At 42.3% G+C, this 11,928-nt stretch overlaps 1 protein-coding gene across 1 annotated transcript in view; it reads right to left on the minus strand.

Annotated features, from left to right (window-relative positions):
• Positions 1-5,998: 5,998 nt before the first annotated feature.
• Positions 5,999-11,928, minus strand: part of LOC143301600 (uncharacterized) — a 17,840-nt gene continuing 11,910 nt past the window's right edge. Inside the window, exons 5-8 of the mRNA XM_076615994.1 lie at positions 10,757-11,330; positions 9,827-10,010; positions 7,996-8,302; positions 5,999-6,632 (exon numbers count right to left, since the gene is read on the minus strand). Of these exons, the coding sequence (XP_076472109.1) occupies positions 6,387-6,632; positions 7,996-8,302; positions 9,827-10,010; positions 10,757-11,330 (1,311 nt within the window). The 3' untranslated portion in view covers positions 5,999-6,386. The remainder of the gene's footprint in view (positions 6,633-7,995; positions 8,303-9,826; positions 10,011-10,756; positions 11,331-11,928) is intronic.

The raw sequence follows: 11,928 nt of genomic DNA on the forward strand, positions 1-11,928 counted from the left end.
CAGAGAGAGGTCGCGAAAAGTGTTGCAGTTGACGAAGTATCCATTGCTGTAAGTGGTTCACGTACATGAGGATACAATATCAGATTTTAAAGGTCGACAGGATGTACAGACCAGTTGAATCTGATTGAACTTTTTTTTTTCGTTATTTTTTATCGCCATCTCTCTCTCTCTCTCTCTCTCTCTCTGTCTATCTATCTCCGTGCGAGTTTTAGATGCTGTGTGTAAAAAAAACCTGAAAGACTCGTATGAAAAAAACAAACAAAAAACACTGAAAACAAAACAAACAAAAAAAAGGGGGGGAAAAAGAAGAAGTAGGCAAAAAAACTTGAAACAAAACAAATACGCCCCCCCCCCCCCAAAAAAAAGAAGAAGAAAAAACCCAAGGAAACAAACAAAACAACAACAACAGCAAAACGAAGGGGAAAAAAAAAACCTTCAGGAAATTAATAATAGAAATCAACATTAGTCTGAAGCAGGAAACAGGAGACTTCTTAAAAGAAACCTGACAAACAAACTAACAAAAAACACTGCCATATCACATGTGTGCTTTCTACGTGATGTATAGAGATGATTATGTCAGTGATCTCACTGACGGTAGACATATGCATTCTCTCAAGTTCAGCTGTTGAGAACCAAATTCAGTTCAAAGTAATTGCAAAGTGGAAATGCATCCTTTGCGCCGGATTGACTGAGAAAGAACAAAGTGTAGAATTTATTGTAATTCCACGTAAGCATTTGTTATTACTGGCACTGATCACATGGAAGAGGTTTTTTCCCCTTTGAAAACAATACTCCTACGCTTTATTGACTCACTTGTGTAAACAAAGTGAGTCTATGTTTTAACTCGTGTTCGGTTGTGTGTGTGTGTGTGTGTGTGTGTGTGTGTGTGTGTGTGTGTGTGTGTCTGTGTGTCCGTGGTAAACTTTAACATTGACATTTTCTCTGCAAATACTTTGTCAGTTGACACCAAATTTGGCATAAAAATAGGAACAATTCAGTTCTTTCCAGTCATCTTGTTTAAAACAATATTGCACCTCTGGGATGGGCACCAAAAAAAAAAAAAGAAAAAAAAAAGAGAAGCCTTATTATATGCAAACTGCATTTACTGTTATATTTATATTTTTTGTATTCTCTAAACTTGGCACTTTGACCTCTTATTCTGACACAACAACAAGAGGAGTCATTATTATCATTTTTCGTTCAAACAGGAACTTCTTTTGCTAAGCATGGAATTTTTATTTATTTTGCAAACGTTTTGGTGCAGATAGTAAAAAAAGGGAAATTACTCTGTAATTAATGCTAGGGGACGTAGTTTATCACAAGTGAGTCTTGAAGGCCTTGCCTCTCTTGTTTGTTTTTGTTTTTTGGTTACATCAGGAAGGGGTATACACATTCCTCAACACCACTGAATATTTTTGTATAGTGCTTGTCATAATGGCCGACTGAATGGTTAACTCTTTCACGGCCAAGTTTCTCCCCAGCGCCAGGTATTTTAGAAACGATGCTGTCAGGTGCATGCTTCGGTTCATGTCAAAACAACAAAGTGGACTGGTTCACTTCAAACACAGCCAATGCGCAAAGGTTAGTCGTTGTTATTTTGGTGGGAAACTGGCTGCAGCTGTCAAGTTTTGTTACAATGTCATCAACATGACCATTCGATGTCGACAAAAGTCGCCTATGGCGGTGAAAGAGTTAAAGCGTTGTGCTTTCACTGAATCTGAGGTCCCTAGATTCGATCCCGGTTTCCGAGAGGCTGGTGGATTAATGGGATGGGGATTTTTTCCGCCGCCCAAAGTCAGTAGTGTGCAGACATGCTTGTATCTTAATCCCATTCGTGTGTGTTCACTGGCGCAGTTACAAAAATATAAATTCAATAGGCACGCTGGAGATCCGTGATGCATCATTGTCAGTCAGTGTTCGGTGGGTTACTGACTCGTGGGAACACTGACGAACGTATCCTAAAAGAGTACATGGTTGCCTACATCATGGGGTGAAAAACGGTCAGCCATACACTGTGTAAAACATGTTCCCCGGCGGTACAAGTGAACGGGCGTTGCAGCCATAAAGACTGAACCGCGTTGGAAGAAAGAAAACCTTGTATATTATTCTATCGTGCATGTGTAATTATCATATATTATCGTACATAGATATTCTGTCGTGTGTATATCATTTTGTAATTTGTTGATTACTTCGCTGCCCGACATACGCACTGAGCAAATGGGGAAAAAAAAAATCTTTCTCTGGTAAGTCTGGATTCTGCAGCAGCGTACTATAGTACTGCGTATGAGTAATCAATCAATGGCAAATTTCACGAGTATTACCCTCACAGTCATGTATGTACCTGACTGTCTGCACTCATCAGTGGCCATACCTACTTAAGCTGTTACAAAGTGCACGCGCTTTTTTGTCAGTTTTGGCCGGTTTTTGTTAGTTTTAGTCTTTTTTTCTCTACTTTATGTTTTTGTTCGTCACCATCATTCACTGTGCCCCAATATTCGAGTTAACAATTCAAGTTTTTCACTGCAGCGTTTAACACTCTTTTAGAAAATAACTGGTGCTGACCTTTTCTCTCTTTTAACCACTCAGTTGTACTGGAGAAGTTAAAGGTTAAAAGGTTAACCTATAACTGGGGGGCTGGGAGGAGGGGGGGGGGGGTTCAGGGGGGGGATCAAGTTGCAACCGCTCATGATTTTTCCAGAGGGGAGCGCAGAAGCGAGTAGTACGTATCTCAGTGATATATACCGTGACTGATAACGGTTTCTTCAGTGCCGAGTCGAACACTTGAGTGTTTCCCAGAAACAACTAGTTGCCTCTCCCGGCTCTTTCTCTATGCCGTCTCTCTTGCCACACACACACACACAAGCACACACAGAGACGCAAGTAGGCTTTATTTGTGAGATCTGAATGGTTCACCACGGCCGGCTTTCATATTCCTGACATATAAGTTCACGGAGTTTTCGGCAGTAGGATGAACCCTTTAGATACTGAAAACCAAAGATTAATGCTAGATGAAGATCTGTTAAGTAAAAAGGTGAACACTGTTGAATCACACTCGATATCATTTTGTTGCAGCAAAGTTTTAGCAATATTTCTTCTTCTTTTTTTTTTTTTTTACAGTCGTTATCAGAATCGCGTGCAACGCACACACACATCATTACCGTCGCCTCAAAAACACTGCACTATATGTCCGTTTTTGTAGATCTGCAGAGATCCGTGTTCGACAAGCTTTGTCTTTCCACTCAATGAGAAACATCGACACCTTCCATTCAATTTCTTTTTTCTGTTCATTCTAGTTAATTCAGTATCCATTTTAAAACACTAATATGCAGTAAACACGTCGATGATTATTTAATTAAGATATTCTTTTAATTCGGCGGTAAAGGAGACGCCAGGCTTTACAAAATGTTTTGTCAAGATCTGCACTGACCAGTGCCGTGTAGACGAGGCAGTGAAACGGCTGTTCATTCTAGTTAATTCAGTGTCCACTTTAGAATATTCATATGCAGTAAACACGTCAATAATGTAGCTAGTGTCACTGTATGTGTTCTGTCCAGAATGTGTATTTCTTTGCTTTTAATTGCGAACAAGAAAAACGAAGTATGGCGCATCAGACAATCTGGAAGCTGCAAAGGGGTAACAGTGGTTTTCGGAATGCGGAAAGAAATCAACGAAATAAACTGTTAATGATTCGGAAATACGGCTAAATTCGGGAGACTTACAATCTATTATTGGTATGACTGTAAAGATTTTTTTCCTACTATTTTTCAGCCAAAGTTGGTATTGGCAGACAAAGTATTTCCAGAGAAAATGGCAATGTTAAAGTTTACCACGGACACACAGACACACACACACAGACAACAGAACACCGGGTTTTAACACAGACTCACTTTGTTTACACAAGTGAGTCAAAAATCCACTCGGATAGTGAAACAAAGAGGCCACACTTGCAGGCATAAAAAAGAGGAGGTGGCACTGCACTGTGGCTCTCGCCGGCGAGAACTGCCCGAATTTCACAGAGAGAAATGTGATGTAACAAAAAGTATGATAGTATGCAATGCAATGCACTGTACTACACTGCAATGCACTTCTCGTTCGTTGGAGGCGATGCTGGCCCTCTACGTGACACAGCCGAAGAGCTTCCGGGACATGTAGTACAATACAATACAATGCAATACAAAAAGCCTCTACAATACAATACGAGATGATGATGGCAGTTTCCTGAGTTCCGAGGCTCATTGAGAAGAAGGCCCTTGGTGGAGGCTTCATAGGTCACTCATTTGCCTTGACAAGACATGTGTTATACAAGAAGATGCAGAATTCCAAATTCAAATAATTTATGACAGAACAACACAGAAAGAGAGAGAGAGAGAGAGGGTGCGGGTGCGGGAGGAAGAGAGAGAGATAACGATAATGATGACGATAACGATGCTGTATACAAGAAAGGCCATGGTCCCACTCAAGCTGAAGGTGTACACGTAAATATAGACACATTTTAGATCATAACGCGCACATGAATACTATACGTGTAATTCATAAATTCTGCATACTTGGACAATATATTAGTGTCAACTCACAACGCTTCTCCTCTGTTTTGAATGACAGATTTATTTCTGCAAGCCAAGAGTAATGTTAGCCTACACAAGGGTGGTCTGCTGTAATACTTCACCGGGACGGATGAATGTTCTGAGATCATCCAATACTGGACAACAAAAAGCGAAATGAACTTCATCCCCTCTCTCGGTTCCGGCTGTACCTCGGAACATGCGCCCTGCCTTCTGAATCGGGGAGAGAGAGAGAGAGAGAGGGTGTGTGTGTGTGTGTGTGGGGGGGGGGGGGGGGGGGGGGGGGGGGGGGGAATGGAGAGGGAGAGAGAGGGAGAGAGAGAGATCGGATTGGAGTGTAAAGAAGAAGGGGTAACATAGTTTAAAAGAAATGAACAGACCAATACAGAAAAGCTACCGAGATTCTTTTATTTTCAGTACCAAACAAAAATACTATATAGAGCCCAAAACCAACATTTTACAATCCGTGCTTGTCTCACACGCATTTTATATATTCGCTTACACACGTGTAAGCGCGCGCGCGTACACACCATTACCATATTGCAAGTGTTATTTTGTGTTGATTCTAAATCTGTATTACAAGCATTAAAATATTTTAATTTGAAGACAAGTGGAGAATTCGTAACATAAATTCGTCGTATAATTCATGTTTTGACCATCCGTGGTACAAAAAAGAAAAAGAAAAAAAAAAAAGAGAAGAAGATAGAGCACAATAACAAATGTGATTAATATCTGTATTAGTCACAGGAAATATGTAACATTTTCATGTGCCCCACGGGGTTTCCCGAAATAAACACATCTTGTCTTGTCTTGTTATTCAGTTATGTGCATTTCTAATGAATGAACAACGTAAAAGACGAAAACACTCACCATGGATAGTGTAAAACAAGCCTACTAAATAGAACAATTTGAATTGAATCTTTAAAACCCTGGCATACATCTGAATACAATATATAACATTGAATAACACGTATTTTCTTTTCTTCATTACAAATTGACTGTAAAACATCCATAGAATAGAATAGAATAGAATAGAATCTGTCTTTATTACCAAGTGTAATATTGGGGTGGGGGGGCGGGGGGGGGGGGATAGTACTTAACAAGGTACGAACATAAATCGAAAATCATACACAAACACAGATACAGTAGAAATTAGGATACACACAAGTATATATCAATATAAAAACTTGTGCATACTCACACATGCTCGCACTGCACACACACACACACACATGCACGCACACGCGCGCGCGCACACACACACACACACACACACACACACGTTTGAACAGAAGCTACATTTTTCATGTGGATGGGGCTGATGACGAGAGACAGCGCATTGACTACTTTCGGGAAAAGCTATTGGTGAAGCGATTGGTTTATAGGTTTAAAAATCAATGTTCTCATGTGCAGACGTGCGCTTGTTTGTGTTTGTGTCTGTGTGACCGTATGTATGTATGGCTTTATGTCCTAGTTATTTAACGTAGGCCTATACGTCTAACATTAACAGAAAATAAATCTGTCTTTGTGCATTACCTGAGAATGAATAATTGTATTAGTGTGGTATATAATCACTAACGGGATGATTTCTAATCATGCAATGGCAAAGACTGTAATCTCAAAGACTGGACTGAAAAAAAGAGATTATAAAGAAAAACATTTTTGAAAAAGAACACACAAAAAAACGAGAGATACTTTATTTCATCAGAACCGATTAGCCACTTTACGTCGAAAATAAACCAAACTATCAAACAACAACACCCACATTCCCATCGACTAAAATGAACAAGCAGCCGTTTTATTCTGTTGTATTTGTATTTTATCTTAAGCATTGTCCAGGAGGGACATACGCCCGGCTTTCTGCAAGATGTTCCGTCCCACGTCGGCAACCATGTCCTTGCCTTTCTTGAGGGCAGCCGGGGACTCGAACGACTTCCACACTTTAGGGATCACCAGATGCAGAGCTCGGGTCTCCGTGCTCCATGCGTAATCCCGCCCTCCGTTCTTCTTCAGGTCCCAGTGAGAGTTCCGCATCCACTGTGGAAAGCACTTGTCCTCCACGCAAAACACCTGAAACACACCAGGCAATCGAATCTGAGTTGTCTTTTAAGGCATTTATTTTTGTCTTCATGCAGAAACTGTTGAACGATATCTGGTTCAGGCAGTCTTTAAGGTATTAATCTTCATGCAAAACTGTTGAACGATATCTGGTTCAGGCAGTCTTTAAGGTATTAATCTTCATGCAAAACTGTTGAACGATATCTGGTTCAGGCAGTCTTTAAGGGCATTTATCTCCACACAAAACTGTTGAAAGATATCTGATTAATGCACTCAATAAGGGCATTTGTCTTCATGCAAAACTACTGAAAGATAACCGATTCATGCAGTCAATCATGGCATTTATCTCTACGCAAAACTGTTGAAAATATATGTTTCAAGCACTGACTGTATTAAAAGCGCTCATTTTGTCCCTAACGCAAAACGCAACTTAAAGACAGGAGATACATGTATGAATTCTTGAATAAAAACATTTGTTTTCCGCACACACAGAAAACGAAACTCATCGGATACAGGTCAGAATTCATTTATAGAAGTGTTTCACTAGCAATGTCTTCCACACAAAGTAACGATGTAAGACATCAGGCGCAGCTGTAAATTGGTTTTTAAAAAAAAGGAAATATTTTGTCTTCAACACTGTACACATGAATGACATCAGGTGCAAGTATAATTCATCACTATAATGCAAGGCCATTATCCAAGACGTTATGTTTGAACATGTTTAAGGGTGTAAGCCAATAGATCGCTAAACTTAACACTAAAATGGACATGGCACGAACACCTTATCTGACGTTTTATACGACAATCAACTTATGTTTGAAATAATTCAGAGTTTAATCAGAAGCCCCACTGGCTCTCTGTTGCTGAGTTTGGTTGATCTTCTTCATACTTTTTGTGTGTGATGCACATTGAGAAGAGAAGAATAAGGACAGTAGTGATGACATGAGGCATGAGTAGGGTGGGGAAGGGGATGGATTTTCGTCTATAATCACAATTGTAGAAAGGCGCTAAGCAAAAGAACGAACAAAAACCTGACGCCTTGACTTCAGCTGCAACACCACAACAGGATCCCAGTAAAGGAGACACACCTGCCTACCAGCGTATTACACACTGAAGGATGATCAACATCCTCAGCTTCACTTTCACTTTCACTTTCACTTTCACTATCACTTTCAAGAAGGAGTCAAGGCGTGCGGACTGATCATACACGCTACACCACATCTGCTAAAAAAAAAAAAAAAGAAAGAAAAACAAAAATGAAAGAAGCAGGTGCATGACCTTCCCCTAAACGCTGACCAGGGCTTTGAGAGTAACCACCTAACCATCCACTGATCCCCTCCCCAACCCCAACCCCAAACCTAGCCTCAAGACTCACCTTGAAATGTGGATCGAAGTGCACAGTGTCTGGGAACTGCTCGTAAGTCCGGTAGGACCTCATGATGGCGTTGTAGAGGTAGTTGTTTCCACGGTACGTGCGGTAGCCCTTGAAAGCGTGGCGGATGAAGGGTGCCCCTGGCCGCGCCATGATCATACCCAGGGCCAGACCGTCCGGCCACGGATCGTTCTTGGAGATGGCCGGGGAGATCACGGTGGGGTACTCCAGGAGGTCGTCAGGGACGCGCGACGTCCACACGCAGTCAAAGTCCTGGTAGGCGCCGCCATGTCGGTACAGAATATTGTATCTGAAAAAAAAAAAAAAAATCAATCCACTTTCAGTTACGGTTTCAAGTTTCAGTTACTCAAGGAGGCGTCAGCACGTTGGGACGAATCCATATACGCTACACCACATCTGCGAGGCAGATGCCTGACAGTAGCATAACCCAAAGCACTGGTCAGGCCTTGAGTGCAGGCACATCATTATGTTTGAGTACCTGTCAGACTATTAGAGAAGATTTCTCCTTGACTGCAGGCACATCATTATGTTTGAGTACCTGTCAGACTATTAGAGAAGATTTCTCCTTGACTGCAGGGACATCATTATGTTTGAGTACCTGTCGGACTATTAGAGAAGATTTCTCCTTGACTGCAGGCACATCATTATGTTTGAGTTCCCGTCAGACTATTAGAGAAGATTTCTCCTTGACTGCAGGCACATCATTATGTTTGAGTACCCGTCAGACTATTAGAGAAGATTTCTCCTTGAGTGCAGGCACATCATTATGTTTGAGTACCTGTCAGACTATTAGAGAAGATTTCTCCTTGACTGCAGGCACATCATTATGTTTGAGTACCTGTCAGACTATCAGAGAAGATTTCTTCTTGAGTGCAGGTACATCATTATGTTTGAGTACCCGTCAGACAGAGAAGATTTCTCCTTGAGTGCAGGCACATCATTATGTTTGAGTACCTGTCAGACTATTAGAGAAGATTTCTCCTTGACTGCAGGCACATCATTATGTTTGAGTACCCGTCAGGCTATTAGAGAAGATTTCTTCTGTAGAATCGTGTCAGAGGCCAACACTTATAAAAGTGTGTATTGTATTGTATTGCACTGTATTGCATTACATTGTATTGTATTGCATTGTATTGCACTGTATTGCATTACATTGTATCGTATTGTATTGCACTGTATTGCATTGTATTGTATTGCACTGTATTGCATTGCACTGTATTGCATTGCATTGCACTGTATTGTATTGTATTGTATTGTATTGTATTGTATTGTATTGTATTGTATTGTATTGCGTTCAGTTCCGATGCGTTGCGTTGAGTTTTGCATTTCTTTTTAGGTTTATTTCTAAATAAAATTTTAAAAAATGTTGGCACAAGGTCAACTCTGACTACATAACTGGACACATCACAGATGTGGTTGATGCCCAGAACATGGAATGTTAACTGTCAAACAAACCTCATAAATCAATATATTTTTTTAGGTTCATACCGTGGCGCTGGGCCAACTCTGACAACATACCTGGAGACATCACAGATGTGGTTAATGAAAGGTCCAGAACACGGAATGTTAACTATCAAACAAACCTTTTGAATCAGTTTTGTTTGTGGTTAAGGTCGAGAACACAGAATGTTAACTTTCCAAGAAAGCGCATAAATAGATTTCTTTAGTTTCATACCGTGGCGCTTGATCAACTCTGACTTCATACCTGGACACAACATGGAACGTTACCTAGAGTCAAACAAACCTTAGAAATCATTTTCAGGTTGATACCAATTGTGCCAGGTCAGCTCTCAGTGACTACACTCATACATACCTAGACACATCACTGAAGTGGGTGATGCCCGTGATCTTCTGCTGGTACACCCAGCTGGGTTTCTGCAGCCTGATGACGGTGACGTTCTCCTTCTTGAGCAGGTCCCACCACGACCCGCCGGGCTCCTTGTCCACGTGCATGTACACGTGATGAAAGCCACCCACGTACAGCGCGCTCAGGACACCTGCCACGCACAACACCGTTGATTCAGGAGTGGATATAGCATGTATGTATGTGTATAACTATCAAGTTACGTAGGTAGGTTGGTTGGAAGGTAGGTTGGCAGGTAGGTAGGTAGGTAGGTAGGTTGGATGGTAGGTAGGTTGGTTGGTTGAAAGATAGGTTGGTAGGTAGGTAGGTTGGTATGTAGGTAGGTTGGTAGGTAGGTAGGTACGCAGGTAGGTAGGCTGGTTGGTTGGTAGGCAGGTAGGTAGGCTGGTTGATTGGTTGGTAGGTAGGTAGGCTGGTTGGTAGGTAGGTAGATAGGTTATTATCATTATTATTATTATTATATAGCGCTGAATCTTGTGCAGAGACAAATCAAAGCGCTTTCGCACCAGTCATTCAAACGCATGCATAACTCTAAAACTGAAAAAAAAGAAAAAAAACAACTGAAGACAAGGAAGAAGCAGGGAGGGGTGGCTATTTTGGGAAGAGGTGGGTTTTAAGGCCAGGCTTAAAAGAGCTGAGTGTGGAGACCTGTCAAAGCGAAAGAGGAAGTTCATTTCAGTAACTACAAGGTAAAAAAAAAAAAAAAAAAACCCCAGTAAAAACACTTACCTGATTAATAACTGAACTTGTTATGGTAAAAGAAAAACAACAACAACAAAAAAACAAAAAACAAACAGAAAACAGACAAGAAGTGTGTAAAGCTGAACTTGTCCGGATAAAAAAAAAAAGAAAGGAAAATTCAACAGACAACAGACTGACTCATGAAGTGGGTAAAGCTGAACTTGTCCTGGTACATGGGCCTCTCGTTGCTCTGAACTCGGATGTAGTGAGCGATGCGCGGGATGGGCTTGCTGGGGTCTCTCTGCACCTGGTAGGCAGCGCGCTGTCCGTAGAAGAGCCAGCGAGCCAGTTCCCCGAAGGCGGTCCGGGCCCCCCAGATGTCCCTCGGGTAGTTGGGGGTCTGGTCCATGAGGACGCACCCGTGTCCCGCCCCGTGCCCATGATCGTTCAGCTTCTGCACGGACACGCAGCCCGTCCTGTCGGCCAGAATCTTCTCCAGGAGATCGTTGGCGTTCTGCTTGGCGGCTCCGAAGTCCTTCCTCACGTACACGATGCCTCGCGTCAGGTCCCTGTCCCCGGGGACGAAGGCGTACCAGTTATCGTGTTGGAGAAAGTCCGGGGGGATGCCCGCCAGGATCAGCCTCTCGCCCAGGTAGACTCCCCCTTCCGCGGTCAGGATGTCCAGGATGGCTTTCAGCATCTCTCTGGACCCGCAGCTGTGTTTGACGCCCATCTGAACTATGTCCATCACCGGTACGGCTTCCTTGAACTCCTGTGTTTAAAGAAGAAGAAAGAAGATGGAGAAAAAGATCGTCGTCAGCTTACCCTACATTACTTATCCAATCAACCCTCTTCGCGCTGCGGCTGAAGCCATAACGCGCCAAGAAATCTTCAACAGTCATTTCAGTACACCCCCTCCACACACACACACACACACACACACACACACACACACACACACACAACCCTCCCGCCCCGAAAACGGAGTATGACATGGGCTGCCTACATGCCGGGGGTAAAAACAGTCATACACATAGTAAGAATTTATAAGCCCACTCGTGCACTATACGAGTGAACGTTGGGAGTCGCGGCTCACGAACGAAGAAGAATTGGGTATACTCTGGATTAGCATTAAAGGAACTGCTGCTTTTTGGACACTGTACATCTGAACATCTAATTCTATTGGATTCATTCACACATATGAGTTGACCACTCGTGTGATACACACATTGTGACCTCCCTTGAGACGGGCGCAACAGCCAAGTGGTTAAAGCGTTGGACCTTCAATCTGAGGGGCCCGGGTTCGAATTCCGGTCACGGCGCCTGGTGGGTAAAGGGCGGAGATTTTTCCGATCTTCCAGGTCAACATA

Source organism: Babylonia areolata, chromosome 27, assembly GCF_041734735.1.
Source record: "Babylonia areolata isolate BAREFJ2019XMU chromosome 27, ASM4173473v1, whole genome shotgun sequence".
Classification (NCBI taxonomy): Eukaryota; Metazoa; Mollusca; class Gastropoda; order Neogastropoda; family Buccinidae; genus Babylonia; species Babylonia areolata.